Below are 19,857 nucleotides of genomic sequence, written 5' to 3'. Positions count from 1 at the left end.
CTTGACCTTTTGAACCCTTTTTTTAACTTCTTGAGGAAGCTTGAACCTTTTGACCCTTTTTAGCTTCTCCAAGAAGCTTAACCCTTTTTTTAGCTTTTCCAAGAAGCTTGAACCTCTTGACCCTTTTTTAGCTTCTCCAAGAAGCTTGACCATTTTTTTAGCTTCTCCAAGAAGCTTGACCCTTTTTAGCTTCTCTAAGAAGCTTGACCCTTTGCTCCAAGCTTCTAAGAGAAGCTTGAATCTTTCTTAGCTTCTTGAGGAAGTTTAACTCCTTTGCTCTAGCTTCCTCAAGAAGCTTGACCCTTTTTGCTTTAGCTTCTAAGAAAAGCTTGGCCCTTTTGCTCAAGCTTCTAAGAGAAGCTTGGACCTTTGTTCTTCTATAAGAGAAACCCACTCCCTCATTAGCAAAGGTTCAGATTTTTTGACCAAGGCATACATACACCTATCTCCATATATCTCTCTATTTTGGTCCCAAAAGTGCTAGGTTCTTGGCCCCTTTGCACCACACCTCTTAGCCTAACCTCTCCATCATCCATCCAAGCACCTTGGAGCTTATTTTCAGAGGTTGAGAAGCCACTTTCTTGGTCCAGAAGCTGCCGTCTTTCTTGGCTACAAGGCTAACTCTCTTATTCCCCTTTTGGTCCTTATTTTGCTTCATATCTTAGCTATATTTGCAAGCATATTTGGGCTTTGCATAAACTGAAAAAAGTCTTATTTTGAGCTTCTTAACAAGTTTGTTTAAGGTCATTTTTCTGTTGGGGGTCATCTACCCCATTGCATGCTTGTTTTCATCTTGTTTTGAGCCATGCGCTAAGGTCTTTGTATTGTGCTTTGTTTGGCTTTTTAGCCATTGAAATCCAGTGGATTTTCAGTGGCTAGCATGCTGTTTTGAGCATCAAAATCAGAGAGGGGTGACCCTCTCACCCCTTGTTTTGTTTACTAGCTTTCTTGGCTTTACAAAGGAGCCCTTATTTGCATATTTTCAAGCCATGTTTTAGGCCAATTTTGATGAGTTTTAAAACCTTCATGAGCTCTTTCCAGAGTTGTTTTTGCCATATTAGGTGTCCCTCTTGCATGTGTAGAGTAACCCTCTTCATGGCCTTTCAAAGGAGCCTTTATTTGCATGCTTCCTGGCCTCATTTCAAGCCCTTTTCAGTGATTTTTAGGGCCTTCATAACCTTTGTCCAGAGGTGGTTTTATCATATTGAATGTCCATCTTGCATGTGTAGAACAATCCCTTGCATGGCCTATCAAAGTAGCACTTCATTCTTGCATGCGTAGACCATGTTTCAGTAGGTTTTTGGGGTTTATTTGGCATGTCATACTTCTAAATTTTGCTGGTTTGGTGGCCACTTGATTGCCTCATATACTTGTAGTGCAAATCCTCTTTACTAGCCTGTGTTGCATGCTATGTTGGCCCTTGATTCTGGCCCTTTTTTGGCCATGCCTTAAACTAATCTTGTGCATGTTTTGGACTACCTTAGCTCTGTTTTTGGGTCTCATGGTTGAATGATGCCTGTTTTGCATGCTTGTAGTTCAATATCCATGCCTAGCTTTGAGTTTTGAGGTCTATTGCATGCATATATTGAGGTGTTTTCATGTTTTAGGGCCATTGCATATCATATTTTAGAGCTTATATGAATGCCATATTCTCATATTTTCCACTCTTTAAATGCGTTTGAGAGTCGGGCTTGTATGCCTCATTTACCGACCATTGAATGAGCTCCATTTCTTTGCATGTTGAGCCATCATTTTAGGCCATTTTCCCACTGTCTTGGACCTGCCTAGGGTCTATTTGGGGTTGGTTTTGCCATATGTGCATTGCTTTGTGTACCTGTAGTGTAATCCACTTCACTAGTTTCGGTATCCGGGTCATCTAGCATGCATTGTGTGACATATTTGCATGATTCGAGACCATCTTTTATGCCATTTCAGAGCTGGATCATGTGCCATTCTATGCAATATTTCATCCTTTGCCATGCTTTGTTAGAGTTGCACGTTGTGCCTTAGGATCGGTCTTTTGCATCCGTGTATGTTTGCATGTATTTCGGTTGTCTCATTTTCATCATTTGGCCACTGATTTGGGTGTGGTTGAGGCCCATTCATTTTAGTTTAAGTCCAGCTTGCATTGTGTATGCCATGTCCGTATTGTCGCATGCTTGATTGTCTCATTGTGTATGCCTTGATTATGCCTTTGTATATGTCCATCTTCATATGTGTGCATTGCGTATGCCATATAGTCCTCATGTGCATTGAGTATGCCTTTGATCATTTCATAGCATTGTGTATACTAGTAGCATGTTTGAATATCATTACTTGCATGTTTGCATCATTTAGTGGCATTGTGTTTGGAGTAGGGTTTAGTCCAAACACGGGAAACGAGGGACGTTTCGTACTCCGAGTGACGAAACGTGTCTCGATTCTCAGTCGCTGACACTCCGGATTACTCATGATGGAGTTTAGGCCTTGTTGTGTTTTCATGTGCATTCATTTTACATCGAGTCGTGCAATTCGACTCCTTGGCCATCGTGCATCGAGATGCGCGATTGGTGGCATGAGGAACGAGGTCTACACTCCCTAGAGCTTGTGCAATGATAGGGAAAGTGGTTGTGCATACATATGTGAAAATACTTTGCCATGCCCCTTTCTTGCTCTATGTTGCAGCAAACCAGAAATCAGTAGCCTTCTAGAGCGTTGTATAGTGTTCCGGGGATCAATTGCAAACAGAGGCAAATCGGGGCATCGCGAGGAATTTCCCGACAAGGCGACTCGAGCATACATGCATCTTTCATCATTCAGAACAAAGCTGAGGTAGTCCATTACTTGTAGTATTGCATGCATTCGCTTTTCTAGTTAATTTGTTAATTAATTAGGGTTTTGTAATATTTAATTAGCTAGAGTAGTTAATTATTTATTCGGACTGTATTATTTATGTGGACCCTCCGAGAGAGGGCTAATTGTTGTAATAAGTGTGCGTGTGTGTGATGTATGTCTTCTAACCCCACGTCTTTCTCCATTTTATTTACCAACTTATGATGGTTAGTTTAGGGCATGTTTCAATTAGCATACTTATGATAGCATGTTTGCATTCATTCATCTGTTTTGCATACACCGGGCTCGACGCATCATACTAACTGCATCGTATTTCAATTCAAGTTGAATACGTGTATCAATTGTTGCATTTCATATGCCATCTTAGAATAGTCGAGCCTATCTTAGTTGCATTTTTGCATGTGTTGCATTAGGCATTTCAGCATAGTTAGGATTCATGCATGATTTCTAATTAGCTTCTTTCTTTGTCTTGGAGTACTTGGTAAGTATTTAGGCTTTAGTATCCTTGCATGTATGTGAGTGACTGCCATGATAGCATGCTTACCATGAGGCTATGTGCTTATGTGATATAACTGCCTGAATACCTGTGGGTGAAGGTGGGATTATCTGAATTAGAATGACGCATTGACTGTGAGTTTTAAGCCCACTTGAGAGTGGCAAATCATCTTGTTTTCTAAGCCCACCTGAGGGTGGCAAATTCGCATTTCAGCCTACTTACGAGTAGCAAACCGTTTCAAAAGCAAACATGAGGTGTTTTGTTCCAATTCAGGCGATCCAATCTATACTTGTATGTTGTGTGCATCACGTAGTAAATCGAGGCTAATAACCGGAATAAGAGCACATAATATTTTCAAAACTTGATATCATGGTTAGTAGAGGCCGATCTTTGATCAGGCGAGCAGTGGTGCTCACGAAGTGACCTTCCCCAATCGTACCCAAGTTCCCGAGCTGAGGCAACTTTGGTGATGACGGACACGTGGTCTTAGGCAAACGAGTCAGGGTTTCTTAAATTCTTCAAAATAAAATATTTAGGTGGCAACTCTGTATCTGGCAAAGCAGTCCATGTTTGACACTTCTTTTTAAAAAAAGTCAGTTTTCAAAAACGATTTGCCGGATTTGGACTCTTTGATGATTCATCGGTCTTGCATTGCACTCTGCGAGATTGGATATAGGACCGTGACATTTGAGTCCTGAACTGTAGTGAGCCCATATGAACAAAACGGATTTCCCTCCTGGGACGTTCGGGGACGTCTACAAGTAGTTTTGACAATCTAATAAAGGAATTAAAAAATTAAAGTTTGGCCTTTTGATTTGGGACTTGAATTTGGCTTTTTGATTTGGGAATTATGGCCTTTTCATTTGGAGTCTTACATTGCCATAAACCTGTTCGATGAAATTCCTCAACGAAATGTTAAAATTATGAAGACCTGGAAAGGCTACTATCCTTGATTTGAAATTATGAAAATCTATTCATAAACCTGTTCATAAACCTGAAAAACCTGTTCCAACAAAATGTTTCATAAACCTGTATCTATCTATCTATCCTTGATTTGAAAACCTGAAAAAGCTAGAATAAGCAAATATGAAAACCTGAAAATTTACCTGTTAACCTGTATATGAAAACCTGTTGACCCGAAATCAAGCAATTTACCTGTATCAATCTGTTAACCCGAAATCTATCAAAAACCTGTCAACCTGTATCTATCTATCTATCTATCTATCAAACCTAAAAACCTGAAAAAGTATCTATCTATCTATTAACATGTAATTTACCTGAAAAATCATTAATTTTTCAGATTATTTTATTTATTTATTTATTTGTTTTCAGGTTAACAGATAGACAGATAGTAAAACCTGAAAAATCATTATCTATTTATTAACAGGTTTTTCAGATTTTTCAGTAAAACCTATTAACAGGTGATTTTCTTGAAAACATGAAAAACCTAAAAACCTAAAAAAATCACCTAAAAACCTGTATCTATCTATCTATCTTCTAAAATGAAATAGGTTTTACTTGATCAATTTGAAGACTAATGTGTCTAGATTTTTTATGCAAATCCCTTTCTTTTCTTTTTAAAAAAAAAGTAAGATTGACACATGAAAACAAAGAAAATGTGTCGACATCTTGAGGGACAAAAATGGGATCAAATGCAGGGAAAACACCTGAGAAGAAATGCAAAATAAATTTGAAACCTGGTTGCCAGATGTGAAGAAAAAGCTAACTGAAGTATATAGTCATACTTACAACAAAAGAAAGGCTTAGGAGCAGGAAATATCAGGCATCGAGATGGTGAAAACACAAGCCGTCCACACCAGCCCTTAACATTAAACCCTAAAATTTGACATTTGGCTGTTCCCTTCAAACAATTATCTATCAGGGCCACTGTGGTCGTAGGCAAGACAGAATCACTGTGGTAGTAAGTAGAACCTACATAAGGTGAATTCATATAAGAACCACATTAACAAAAGAGAGATAAAAAAACACAACTTTTGGTAATGTAGGAAAATTCAAATAACCATATGTAATGATATTCTATAATGAAACATAAATCACAAACAAGACACACCTTCTGACAAAGAAGCTCTGGCAAAAGAAATCTCGGACAAAAACTCCACTTGCCTTTGATGAATGAAAACCTCAGATGTTATAGTAGGCGCCCGGAGTGCCTTCGTAGTTGTAGGGTCCCTTGATTTTGACTGTGGCATGTCAGAACAATAACTTGTTGAATCACGGATGAAACTATCAACTTCTGGAGCCTGAAAATCCATCAGCTTCACTTTATCTCCCTTAGAAATTTCAGAAATTGCCCCTAACTTTTGAGGATGTTCAGAACTGCTCACTACATGTGACACAACATCCATCCCTTGTTGGCTGAAATCCCCATCCTCAACTAAGTCACTACTTGAGGGGCTAGTGTCATGATAGTTGGTCAATGTAGACTGAGAAATAACACTTCTACCTGAATGACTGTTAGTAGCGTCCAATGATTGAATGAAGTCACAAGCACCCTGTCCCTGTAAGAATTTAAATAGCATTATGAACCACGAATAGCTTTTAAAGATTTATTTATCCAAGGAGATAAATTTTAGAAGTGCAAAAATAAATGAGTAGTTAATATCACAAACCCATCACTCGAACTTGAAACCCATCACTCGAACTCCATCTCTCAGCAGCAGTAGCGTGACAATCTGAGAATTGCAGCTCCACTACCTCTCTGTGAACTATTTTTTATTAACTTTAGGACTAGTACTATGATAAATGTGTTCCTTTGATTGGATGAAGTGTGCCTGGTTTGAAACTTTCTTGTTGGTTTTTATTTTTAATGTGCTTGATAATGAATATATGCAAGTGTTGTCATGTTAATATTTGTTAAATATTTAACTTCTAAATCAAAAGGTAGAGAAAATGTTAGCACACTGAGCTCTAGTGAAGCACCAAAGATGAAACATTTGATTGACACATGGAACAAAAGCAGAACAGGACAAATGCCCTGAACAGTTAGCACACTGAGCTCTAGTGAAAGATGTAGAATGAGAAGTATCAAGATCTAAATTGAGTGTATTAGCTAATAGTTATATCAGAAAGCAGAGAAAATGTTTTCCAGAGATTAACTAAAACATAAGCCATCTCTAATGTAAATACATTAATACCTAATTTGAATAAACTAATATAAGGTAAGTCCTTATCCTGACTGAAACTCTGGAAGACCAGTGTTGCTTATTAACTTAACATCAAACCAGTGTTGTTATTTGTCCCTTTTCAAATAAATGCAACCAACAAGAGTAACTTAACTTGTTAACTTAACTTATTAACTTTACTTAACTTACTATAATAGTTTATTACCCTTCATAACTTGCTATTTGTCCTTTTTTGCAGATGTCAAGTTCAAGCGTTAGTGGCAGTAGCTCAGATCGGTTGACATACGTCAACAGAAATTGTTGTACATGTAATAAAAAGGCCACCATTTTAATATCACAAATTGATCGAAACAAAAACAAGTTATTCTACTCTTGTAATGATTGTGGTTTTATCGGATGGTGTTTACCTACAAATCCAGAATATAGAGGTCATCAAATTCCAAGAGACGAAGTGCCAACTATCGGCGAACAAGTTATGACCGAACAACTTCGAGCTATGATCGAACAACAAATAGAGATGACGGAACAATTTCGAATTCAGAACACAAAGATGCAAAAGTTGATATATATATATATATATATATTGTCCGTGTTGCTTGTAATTGGTGCCTTTAAACTTATGAATATGTAATAACATATATATACATATATGTAAGTTAGAAGTAGAAGTACATGTCAATGTACAAGTTCAAGTAGACTGAATACTTTTGTGATGTTTTCAAGGAAGTTATGTTTTGTTGTGTATTGAAACCTAATTATTGTACCTCTTTTGTGGTGAGTGGAATGGAAAATGGCTTGTTCAAACTTGTACACTTTCTTCAATACTCATTGAATCGACATTGTTAAATACAGGAAATTGTTGAATACAAGGTAACTATTGTTGAATACAGGTAACCTATTGAATATACATGGTTGAATACAGCAAAACTATTTAATATACATTGTTGAATACAAGGAAACCATTGAATATACATTATTAAATACAGGAAAACTATTGAATATACATTGTTCATTACAGGGAAACTATTGAATACACATGGTTGAATACATGAAAACTGTTCAATAAACATTGTTCAATACAAAGAACTACTAAATAAACATGGTTCATTACTAAATATTGCAACATCTTCATTACATAACAAATAATAATAATAACATAACTTCATTAATAATTAGTATACCACATGTTTTACAAATCCACATGCTGAATCTCAATACCAAGGTTGTAACATAAGCTACAATCTCAAAAACAAAGTTTGAAACTCAGATTAATAGACTACATAATTTCCAATCTCAAAAACAAAGTTTGAAACTCAGATTAATAGACTACATAATTTCCAATCTAAAAAACAAACAGTTGGAATACATAGAAACTAGTCAAACAAGTCTGTAATAACAAAGCTTCCCGGTGTGCATGCATGAGAAGCTGCTGGGGTTAGAGATGCAGAACCATAAATCTGAGTTGGAGCACTCATCAAACTTCCCTGTGTGCCACTTATGAAGTCCGATGGAGTAAGAGACGTGCCTGCAATACCATGGGCCACCTGTGACAATTCATTGCAAAAAGTACATGTTAGAATAATACACTTTGTAAAAGTACATGAAGTCCTTTTTCGAATACACTTTGTAAAAGTACATGAAAGCCTCTTTCGAACACGTACCGGTACAAACATACTATTTTGTGTGCCAACCATATAAGGATAATACGGTGTATATGCAGTAGCGTTAGCTTTAGCTTGAGCTTGAGCTTCAGCTTCAAATTGAAGCAACTTAGCAGCCTGTATGTTTTGAAAAATAATTAAAGATTGAAATTTATGAATTACTTTTACATACTTGAATAGAGTTTGTAAAAAAAAAAATTTGAATACACATTTTACCTTTGCTTTTGTTTGTTTTTTTGCCGTTTCCTACAACCGATTAACAATTTGATCTACTTTGGCAACCTTCCGTTTCGTAACTGGAGGACCTCTTCCTCGAGCAACCAAATGACTAATCACCTTTCTACTAGTACCACCTTGTATAGAACCGGTGTGATTCGGACTTTTTGTGGAACATGGTAAATTCTTCCCATCACCGGATTCTTCTTTCATGACTCTCTCCTTGATTTCATCCAACCCAAGATCTATAATTCTAGTTTTGCTTTCAGAGTTACCAGCAAGTTGTACAATGGCAATCAATTTTTTGTTCATCCTCTCATAGGTACTTTCATTGAAATCATTCTCAAAGCCGGTGTATATGGTTTTGATGCATGCGTATTCTCTATCCACATCCTTTCTCCACCGGGATAAAATGTATTTACTTGGCACCTCATTTATGCATCTTCTGACAAGCACAACGAGTGAGTGAGCACACATAATGACTCTAAACTCAAACAACCGACACATGCATTGAACTTCACATTCAGTTGAATTAAAATAGACAACAAAGTCCACATGCTTCATCTTCTCACAAACTACCATCGCTTTTTGGACATTATATGTAGAAATTGATCCCTCCTCTTTCACAATCACCGCCTGCCAGTAAACTAATCTCTTCAACTCTCCTTGAACTTCTTTGAATTTCGCACTGGTGTAGGCTTGCTGAAATTGCTTCTCAAAACCATATATAGTTAGGCAATCAAACAATTTGTGTCGAGACTTGAAGTCTGCTTTCTTCTCTTTCTCTACCTTATTTCTCAAGGCATTGTCATAGTGTTCAACGAATTGCTTCAATGTAGTTTTTGGATTTACATATCCATCAAAAAACGCATTCATACTTTCACTTCGTTGTGTAGTTGACATGCCAGCCCAAAAAATGTCTTTAACATAGACAGGTACCCATCGATGCCGCTCATCATATAGTACCCCCAACCATTCATTATCATAAAGATTGAATGTTGCAAGCATCTCTTCCCATTTACTCTCAAATTCAGCTCTTGTCAAACAGTCATAAACTGCATTTTGCATAGCCAACTTTATGGCTTCATACTGAGCATATCCTTTCAACTTCTCCGGATGTCGAGCTTGTGGAAACACAATTTCTATAGCATTTTGCATAGCTCTACACTGATCAGTTATGATAGCTTTTGGCAGATGATTTGACATGCAACTTAACCATGACTTGAATAACCAAACAAATGTGTTAGTGTCTTCACTAACAATCCACAACCAAGCAAAATGGACTGTCCATGGTGATTAACTTCGACAAATGGAGCAAATGGCATGTCATATTTGTTCGTCAAATAAGTTGTGTCAAATGAAACGACATCTCCAAATGCTTCATAAGTCGCCCTACTTCTTGCATCAGCCCAAAACAAGTTTCTAATGCGAAACTCCTCATCAACATCAATCACATAAAAGAATCTCTCACTATGCGCTTGCATCCTCATAAAATAACTTTGAAGTGATTCGGCATCACTTTCCCAAGCCTCAACCTTCTAGCTCTCTCAATGTAATTTCTTGCATCTCGCTCATCAAATGTCAATGACTCGTATCCCCCGCTTCAACAACCATTGAATGAAAGTTCCTAGACACCCCAATCCCTGCTTGATCATTAATTTCTAATCTTCTCTTCACAGGAGTAAGAATTTTCTTATTCATTGCAAAATGACGTGAGTTAATGGGAATCAAATCATGATTATCCTCAAGGTTAACTGTGGTTTGTTTATATCTCCCATCCTTTTGTACACTACCTCGTACCCTTGCTGTGCAACCAATTTTTGTGGACAAACATGGCTTCAGAGGGTTGACTTCTGATTTCTTTTTTCTCTGCCCCGCTCGAAAACATTCAATTGCAAAGTTTAGCAATTGCCCATCATCTCCAAAATGTTGTGCTCTATGAGCTATAGAAAATCCAACATGCTTAGCATATTTGCCATAAAATGTGTACACCTCTTCCCTTGAGCTAAAACACATACCCTTTTTAGGTTCTTCAACGTCTTTGCCCTCATTTATTAAAGGATTCTCACCAACATTTGAATCAGCCTCCATTTTTCCACTTTGCGTACTGAAATAACAATTAAACAAATATCAGTTCCCTAACAATGCCTAAACAAAATATTGATTTCATTATATAACAATTATGGAACTAAACTTCATATTTCAGATTTTATATAAACTCCATTCAGAATGATCACTGTGAACCAAATTTCATATTACAGATTATATAACTCATATTTCAGATTATATAACACTGCCCAAATTTCATATTTCATATTATATAACAATTACTCATATTTCAGATTACTCATATATATTTCAGATTTCATAGGTCCAAAATGTCAAATTTCACATTAGGGAAGAGAACTAGCATATAACTGAATTAGCATATAACTGATTTTAGATTTCAGATAACTGATTCCAAAATGAATTAGCATATAACTGATTCCTAATTTCAAATAACTGATTCCAAAATGAATTAGCATATAACTGATTCCAAATTTCAGATTAGGGAAGAGAATTGATTTCATATAACTGAATTAGCATATAACTGATTCCAAAATGACAAATTTCAGATTTCAGAATTAGCATATAACTGAAAGAGAACTCATTTACTCATTTCACTATTCAGATTTCAGAATTAGCATATAACTGAAAGAGAACTCAAGCTGGATTAGTCATATGAAATTGATTTTTTATCTCATAAACCGCCGATCCAGATTACATACGAGACAGAGACACAACGGAAGATAGAGAGCGACAGAGGAGCTAAGGACAGACGATGGAGACAGACAGAGGACAACCAGATTGATGGACAGAGGACAACCAGATTGATGAGAGCGATGAAGATTGAGGATAGATGAGAGCGACGAACAGAGATACAGGTTTGTAAAAGGGACAAATAGGGACAACCAGAGTTCCCAGCGAGCTACGGCTGTCGTTGACGGCGGAGAGCTACGGTGGAGGAGGAGGATGGCGGCGAGAGGTGAGGATAGACGAGGGAAGATCGTGGAGACAGGTTTGGTTCCCGCTTTTTCTAGATTTTGTTTTTGTTTTGTTTTGTTTTGTTTTTTTTTTTCCAATTGTGTTTACACATCAGCTACCACCTCATCTGCCATGTCACTGGGGGTCGGAAGTCACTGGGGGTCTATAGCGGCGTTGGCTAGTACAACATAAATTCAAATTCGAATTTTGTTCGGTCAAGAGTGGACACATTAAAATACTGTCCATAAAGACATATTTAGACGAAATGACCAAAATATTCATGTATATATATTATACTAGTGAGAGGGCCGCGTGCAAGGCACACTAACTAATGCCCAACAGTGCCTATTACGTTTTTGTTTTGAACTAAAATTTATAAAAGAGTAGAAAATTATATGGAGAGAAAAACGTTACATAGATATAAACCAACTTTGAAATGAGCCATTTGATTAGTGGAAAACAATTGGAAAAGAATTTGTCGCAAGAGATAAACATAATCGGTAATACTCAAAAATAAGTGTAACAAAATAACCAAGCGATTTTTCACTCCAAGCATCCAAACAAAGCAAAATAATCTCCCTCTTGTAGCAAAGAACTACAGCAGGAGAAAATATACTGTAGCCATATGACAAGTAGTACCCTGCTTCAAACAAGTAACATTAGTAGTCGGTGGTATTACATGTACCAATTAGTATATCAATTAGTATATTAACATATGTTATGACATTATTACTTTAAAATTATAACTCCATCCATTATACAAATTATAAATACCCAAAATCTCTATAATTATATCACATCATCTATTAGTACATTAATTAATATATCAATTGGTGCATATAGAATTATTCAACAAATAAACATAACAAACATGTACCTTGCCTTGCCTTGTCTTTTCGTGGGTAGCTACCTTACAAACATAAAATAAACTCCCAAAAAAGTTGAAGTAAGACTTCAGATACAATTATAATTTACTGGCTAATGTGAGGTTCTAAATTTAAAGAAATCAATCAAATACAAATTGGAAAAACAAAAGAAGAAAACTGTAGCAGAAACTGGAAAATAGCTTTGAAAGCCACTCTATACAAAGCAGCTAAGGCTCTTTATTTTATTTTATTTTTGGATAAATAAAACCTAAGGCACTTTATTTTCCAAGTGCAAAGAACAAATGAAGGATATAGAGTAAGATTTTGTAAAGAGAGTAAAACACATCACTCCAATCTCTGAAATGTAAATCATGTGTGAATATATCAGTCACAAGAGCTAAATTGTATTTAAGGGGAAATCGTAAGAAATAGTTAGAAGTATATTTTATTACTCTAAAGACAACTCACCTATTACACGGACTATCTAAAACTCGGATCTCTTTTTGAAGCAATTAATTTAGTCAGAGGCAGGGAAAATCTATTGATAAACTTCACAACCAATACACTCCACTTCAGGTAAACACATGAAAGGTAAAGTACCCAAATCAGTTAGCAAAATACCAATTTTTGCAAAGAAAGAAATGAAACCTCCTTTTTTTCCTTTTCATAGACCTCAAACTGGTAAAAGCTTAGCGAAAAACATGTTATTGACCCTCAAACTCAGCACTAAAACCATTAGCGAAATTAGAAGCCAATAGTTGTCAAATCCATGCAAACATAGGCTTAAAGCAAAGAAATACAAATCCATGAAAGTAGAAGATACCAAAATAGCAAACGAAACCGACAAATAGACAACACGGTAAAGGTCAACCATAAGTGGGGAAAAAAAGACAAAAAAATGGAATTTTTAAATAACATAGATAGGAATTTATGGAAGTAAACACCCAAAAAGAACAAAGACTACAAACTTTCTGACAGCTAGCTCATGCTCAAAAGCAGAGATAAACTGCTAGTTCTAAAATGCGAGCTCCTAAATTCAAGAACCACTTTTCAAACACAACCTGTCATCATTGAATGAAATTTGGAAGACATGTTCTATAAGGACAAGCAAAAAGTAGCAGCAGTTTTTTTAATTGAACATCTGAATTGAAAAAGAAGAATGTGAAGAAAAATGAGTACCACCACTGACACCAAACAAAGAAGAAATACCAAGGGTTTTGATGCATTACAAAACATAGAGATATATATTGAACCAGCATCTTTCAATTCCTTTATTGCAGATGTGTACAAATTACAAATAAAGAATAAGTCTAATTTTAAATATATTAAAAACATAAAAGCAAGGAAAATTCAAGAACAAGAATGAGAAGGAAATGTGCAATTAAAAGGTAAAAGAACTTAAAATAACAGGTTCATGAATGATTTGCAACATTGTCCTAATCTATACCTTCATATTGCTTTTTATTTTGATGAGTAGCTTCTAGTTTCTAACTATAATATTCTTTTCTTTCAAATACCTTAACAAAAAAGGACTGAAATCTAGTTATGGTTCCTTCTGTTTTATAGTATGATTTTTTTTTTTTTTTTTATAAATTCCTTCTGTTTTATAGTATGATTACCTAACATAATAATGCGCGGACTTTGTTAATTTCAATTCGGAAATAATATTCACCTTCTTTAGGTTGGTACCATTTGAAGAATTGTTTTCAAAATGAATTTAAGCAGGCCCATAACTCACAGGATCATTCCTTTTATATCATAACACATCATGAATTCCCATTGAAGAGGCTTATTCTACTGCGACTTAAGTAGAATTCATAACATTCAAATTATACACCCATTGTAACATCATAACCCTCCTTTTGTGCTCCAACAATACCACAATCTGACCCCAAGATCAGATGATTAGAAGTTGTTAGCAATCTCAAATTACATTTAACAATTCAAATACCATAGCTCATTGTCAATTGTATTATATATACTGCTAGGAGACTTCACAATTGTTAACAAAAAAAAAAAAGAAAAGAAAATTAATCGCACGAAGAATTGGGATAGCCAAACATGCTTACGATGTTCTAATGTAAGGAATTTGTGTTGGTTAATCATGCAGGGAAATAGCTGTCTACGAAACTTTCTTGCGGCCATATGTAGCAAAGCACAAGCTAGACATTGACAGGAATTTGCAGCAACTGAGGACCAGGGCATGGGACTTGGTGTTTTACTATCAGTGAAAGTGCACAAAGCTGGGGTAAACAACATTCTTCCAAATTATTTAGTACATGGTTGCTTAGTCTAGAAATATCACAAAAACTAAAAATGAGGTATGGTTTTCCCATGTTAGCTCTCTCTCTATCATTTTTAGCTTGCAGGTAACTCAAGTGTGCTGGTCCATAGTGGCATGACATGCATTTGTAAATAACAAATTTGAATTTTAGAAATACTTTTGGTATATATGAATTTGATGGCCTGAAAATCTAGGCCATATAAGTATTTTTTACGACATTATTAAACTGAGCCTTGTTTTTTGGTTGTAATTTTTGTCAATCCTTTCGAAAAGTACCACTTGGTTAAACAAATTTCAATTGCAGAGATTTGTTACAAATCTCTGCAATTGAAATTTGTTACTAAATGTTTATGGGAAGATGATTTGTGATACCTAAACATAAATCACTTGTGTGAAGGTGGTCTTGTTTTCGTTCTTCATGATTTCAAAAGCAAATATAATGAAAAATTTGAAACACCTATCATTTTCATTTTTATGCACACACACACACACACACACACACAAAAAAACAGTTTTAAAATGTCAAAAACAACTTTTTGATATTTCCTAAAAGTGAGTTGCTTTCAGAAATTTTTTCCCAAAACAATTCACCAAACAATTTTTACTTGTGTTTTTGCACCAAAAAAAATGAAATATGAAACAAAAAATCAAAACACAACCAAACAGACAACCATATTGCTTGAGCCCAATGTTAAGAAAACAAGTACATACCATAACTTAATGTTAAGAAAACAAGCACATACCGTTAGCTTATGTAATGACTGTCCTCGTTGACACATTGAACAACCCACCTTAATGTAGCTAACAATTCATAATGTTTTTGACTTCAAGGTAGTTGCAACAGTCTTGTGGCAATATCTTCAATCCACAAGGCAGATTGATGGACTACATTATCTTGAAGTTTTTGTTCTGCTTTGTTTCTAATTGATATTTTGAAGTCATATTAGATTTAACTATTAATGAATCTTTGTATGGTTTCTTTGAAGTGTTTCAAAAAGAGAGTTTTCTTCACTTGGCTTTCATGTGTTTTTTTTTTTTTTTTTTTTTTTATTGGCCACTTGACTTTCATGTCAAAGGCATCCTCCATTAGGTGATGTGCTACTGTGCTGTTGTAAATCATTATATAAGTGAATGATTGACGAGATAATGTGTATCTTTTGTTGCTGCTACATTTTTTAGCCAGAGTATTTGGATCTTTGTATAAGGGGAACATAGGCAAATATTGTCCCATTTTTTTTTAACTTATTATGATTATTATTGTTATTTTTCTATTTTCTTTCATTTCATAGTTCTCATGAATGATTTGGTTTTGAATTAGATTGAGGCTGATTGGAATCATGTTATTGAACTTGCTAAAGTTCGAATTGCTTTTTGAGTTTAGGCATGTAAGGAAGATATTCCTTTTCAATATTCACAGGATGATATCTTGGAAAGTTTTGAAGTTGAATTAGTGCTCCAAACTATTGAGTTTTAGAAGTGCTGAATGTTTTTATAGGCTTTTGTATTTCCTAGCTGGTTTGTGGATCACCTGTGTACTATGTTGATCATTTTACTTCTATTTTTTGACAATTGTTCCATGATAATTGCTTCTGCTGGTAGTGTTCTTTGGCAAAACATGCTTGCTTGCTTTGCCTTTGTAGCTTTTGTACTGTTACTTTAATAAAATATTTATGATTGATGAATGTTTAACGATATGATCAGTGGTTGATGTTGAATCAATTTTCAAATCATTTATATAACAGTTACCCTTGCATTTTTATTTTTTTTAACAAGTAGGATTCTTATATATAAAAAAATTTAAAAAACTTTTTTTTTAAAAAAAAGGGAAAAAAAATCAGACCTGTTCAGAATAATAATTACGAATGAAGAATAGTGTATTCCACTGTTATATGAACACCTAACATGCAAAAGGTAGTAGTAATATTATAGCTGAAATTGAACCGAACGAACAACAAGGCAGATTGAAGGACTACATTATCAATGGTTGTTGTTGAACAAAAAACTTGTAGTTTAAGAGGCATTATTTTTAAATTGGTGAAGATATCTAGCATGAGTTTCTAAGTAATAAAATCTCTATGAATAAGTTTCTAATGTGTCTGCGAAGAGGCTAAGTACATAAAAAAGATTCTTAGATATTTATATATCATATATGGAACATTTTTTTTTTCAAAGCAAACAATAAACTTCAGCAAAAAATCAATTTCACATAATTATTGTACAACATATAAGAAGAATTTAAGAAACCCTAACTCTATACAGTGAGAGCCCAACAAACTTCTATAGAAAATACCAAAATTAATTTTCATGAAACTAACTTGTAAGTTAGATTAAAAAAATGTACAGGACAAAAAACAAAGAATAGAAGAGGAGTGTATATCTGGCTGGAAAAAGGGGGGGAAATTAGGGGAAATGAGAAGTAGGCTCCAAGGTACAATCCAACAATATATATATGTACACACAATGAAAATTTTAAAAACTATCCCATAACAACTTAAAATTTAAAATTAACTAACTAAGAACAAAATAGGACTAATAATGCTGAACTACCAAATATAATAACATAACAACTAAAATCTTCTTTACATGCAGAGAACAAGGTGGTTACATAGTGCTAGAAGATTCTACAAGCAGATAAGATAAAAACACATCAAAAGGGAAAAAGCAAAAAAATGAGAAGGCCAAAAAAAGGCCAAAAAAAACCAAATTTTTTTTTTAAAAAAAACAATTAAAAATGACCAACAAACATAGTGAAACAATTTAATACCATTTCCCCCCTAAACAAACAGTAACAAAATAACAATACAAGAAAATAGTGCACTACCTCAAAATAAACATGACAAAAAAAACTTCTAATATTAAGCACAGAATCCCAAAGACCTCAGCACAGAATATGATCAACCAAATTAATTTTTAGCTCAAATTGTAAGCCAAATTGCAAAACAAAAATGAAAAAAAAATTAACTAATGAGAAAGAAATACCAAGAAACAAATATAATCTACCAAAAATACATAACAAACCTCAAAACACCATTGTGTAAGACCCCTCAAGAACTTGGAGTTCCCTTAAGGGTTCTCCAATTTTAGATTCAAGAAATTAAATTTTTTTTATATACAATCACAACTAAGTTAAGGATCCTAATTTTCGTAACCGAACACCAATTGTTTTAGATTAACAAATTTTTTTAAAAAAAGTTAGTGTTCAACCCATTAAAGAACCCAATTTCACAATAAGCAATTGACATTGAAGATATTTTTCCCATCACAAAGAAATATGAAACCACTAAATATGAAGCAAACCATTGGCGAAGACTCCAATGCCTACGTGTAGTTTTCCTCACATTTTTATTTAACCCTCCATAGTGGCCCAAGGCATTGACCCCCAATCAAATTAAAACATGATTCATATTAATGTGGCATAATTCTCTTTTATGAATGAAACTCAAACAAAAGTCATTTCCAAACCAAAAAAAAATAAAATAAAAGCAATGAAGAGAAAAGATTGGACCTTTAACCATTCAAATCGACGTTTAAAAGTGATCTTAAGAAATTGTTGAGGTTTATTGAAGTTTTCACACAGATGATATATTTTTCAATTTAATCAAAGGAATAAAATTAGTAATAATTTTTTTTTAAAAAAGTAAGGCAACTTTTTGCAAACCCATTTCACAAAAGACACCTAATGAGGCAAGGAAAACCATTGGCCAAGACTACAAGTTGCACAGTTTTTCCATACCCAAACCTTAACATCATTTAACCTAAAAGTGGAATAAATAAAAAAAAAAAAAAAAAAAACATGAAAGAAGAATACTTAACAGAATAACAATTAAAGATAAATTTTGTTGCCCAAAACAAATCCCAACATAGGTTAGGAATTTCAACAAAGCACAATCAAATATGCATAATATCATATTAAAAAAAATAAATAAAGTTTATCTACTACATATTATTTCAGTAGGTTTGGGATTTCACTAAAGCCCAAACATATCAACATTTCATAATATTTTAAGCCTTTAAAAATCCACAACAATGAAAAACAAATCAATGAAACCCTCTTTTACCCAAAATGAATAAGCCACAAAATATACACACAGTAAACATCATGCAAACAATAATAAAAAGAACAAAATCCTAACAAATTAACAGAATCAAAGAAAATTAAAATACTTTACAAACCCTAACTGGATCAAAAGGAACCTAAAATCGAAATACCTAACATTCTTCATCTATGTATTTACCTTAATAGAAGCTTGTGTCGTATTCTTCCATCCTTAAGCTCAATTTCCGTTTGATTCGCTGGTGAACACTATGAATACCCACAAAAAATAAAACAAAATCGGCACCACAAGGAGACGTCATTGGTGGTTGCCAGAGGAGAAAGGAGGGAGGAGATCGGTGAGAGGAGAGAGGAGGGAAGAGGTGGTAGAATATCGTGGTCGGTAGAGGGAGATCATCGTTGAGAAGATAAGGGAGGGTTCTCTGAGACAGATTTCAGATCCTTTGATGTGATAAACAGCTGTAAGTAATTTGAGGTTAGTTTTTCATTAATACCCTTGCATCCAAAGAAGAAAAGCTATAAAGCACAAGGTCAAAACCGACTTTTCAACTATTAAAAACACTGTTCATATTTGGCTGAAATTACTGTTTACCTTGTATCCGTGCTTTATATATATTGTATAGATACACGTTTTTTTTTTGTTCTTCAAACCCCCCCCCCCCTCTCTCTCTCCCTCTGCCCTTCTCCTCTTACTCACTCACTCTCTCTTTGACGCCTCTTTGTCTTCTTCATCTCCGATCTGAACCCTAGCCGACTCTGACCACCACTGTCGTCGCCGTCGATCTGAACAGATCGTGAAGAGGACACAATCTGTGAAGGCAGAGATGATCGGAGCTGGAGTTGCCGGCTTCGTCGTCGCCCACGAGCTTCAAAGAGAAGGCCACCGACGACGACACGATGGCATGATTCTCATCGATTAGCTCCTTAAGATTGTTGACGTTCATCAATGAACCTCATAGATCGTCGACCTTAGATCGATCCTCCTCGGTCCTTTTCTCTTGGGGCTTCAATCTTTCCTGATTGGTTACAAACTCTTCTTGCATGAAAAGATAGTCCTTGATTCGCTCAAGCTTCAACAACCTTAGCTTGCACTTCGTTAGTGGCGTCACCGTCGAAAGTCGGGCGGCCATAATTGGTGTCGCAATCGAACTCACCGCCCCGCCGCTGCCTAGGGTTTTGTCAACTTCGGAATGCCTGCAACACCATCATCATCATCATCAGATACACCATCAGCATAATGCTTTGTTTTATATATGTACATGTAGATATATATATATATAT

General features: G+C 35.0%; 2 protein-coding genes across 3 annotated transcripts; both read right to left on the bottom strand.

The window, feature by feature from the left end:
• Nucleotides 1–7,658: 7,658 nt before the first annotated feature.
• Nucleotides 7,659–19,065, bottom strand: LOC114316632 (protein FAR-RED IMPAIRED RESPONSE 1-like). 2 transcript variants are annotated; one of them, XM_082877657.1, is made up of 4 exons: nt 18,758–19,065; nt 8,349–10,455; nt 8,133–8,249; nt 7,659–8,015 (listed from the first exon to the last, which is right to left on the bottom strand). In XM_082877657.1, exon 2 carries the CDS (start codon nt 9,552–9,554, stop codon nt 8,379–8,381), a length of 1,176 nt encoding a protein of 391 aa, XP_082733783.1. In that variant the 5' UTR covers nt 9,555–10,455; nt 18,758–19,065; the 3' UTR covers nt 7,659–8,015; nt 8,133–8,249; nt 8,349–8,378. The 2 variants fall into 2 exon arrangements, with proteins under 2 accessions (XP_082733783.1, XP_082733784.1); XM_082877658.1 differs by lacking the exon at nt 18,758–19,065 and adding an exon at nt 12,250–16,696.
• LOC145795702 (protein FAR1-RELATED SEQUENCE 5-like) lies at nt 9,930–10,439 on the bottom strand. The gene has a single exon (XM_082880570.1). The coding sequence runs from the start codon at nt 10,437–10,439 to the stop codon at nt 9,930–9,932; it is 510 nt and encodes a 169-aa protein (XP_082736696.1).
• Nucleotides 19,066–19,857: the final 792 nt, after the last annotated feature.

This window comes from Camellia sinensis, chromosome 7 (assembly GCF_055761805.1).
Source record: "Camellia sinensis isolate YWXY chromosome 7, ASM5576180v1, whole genome shotgun sequence".
Taxonomy (NCBI): domain Eukaryota; kingdom Viridiplantae; phylum Streptophyta; class Magnoliopsida; order Ericales; family Theaceae; genus Camellia; species Camellia sinensis.
The sequence above is the reverse complement of the archived record's forward strand: the minus strand, read 5'-3'. Positions and strand labels throughout refer to the sequence as shown.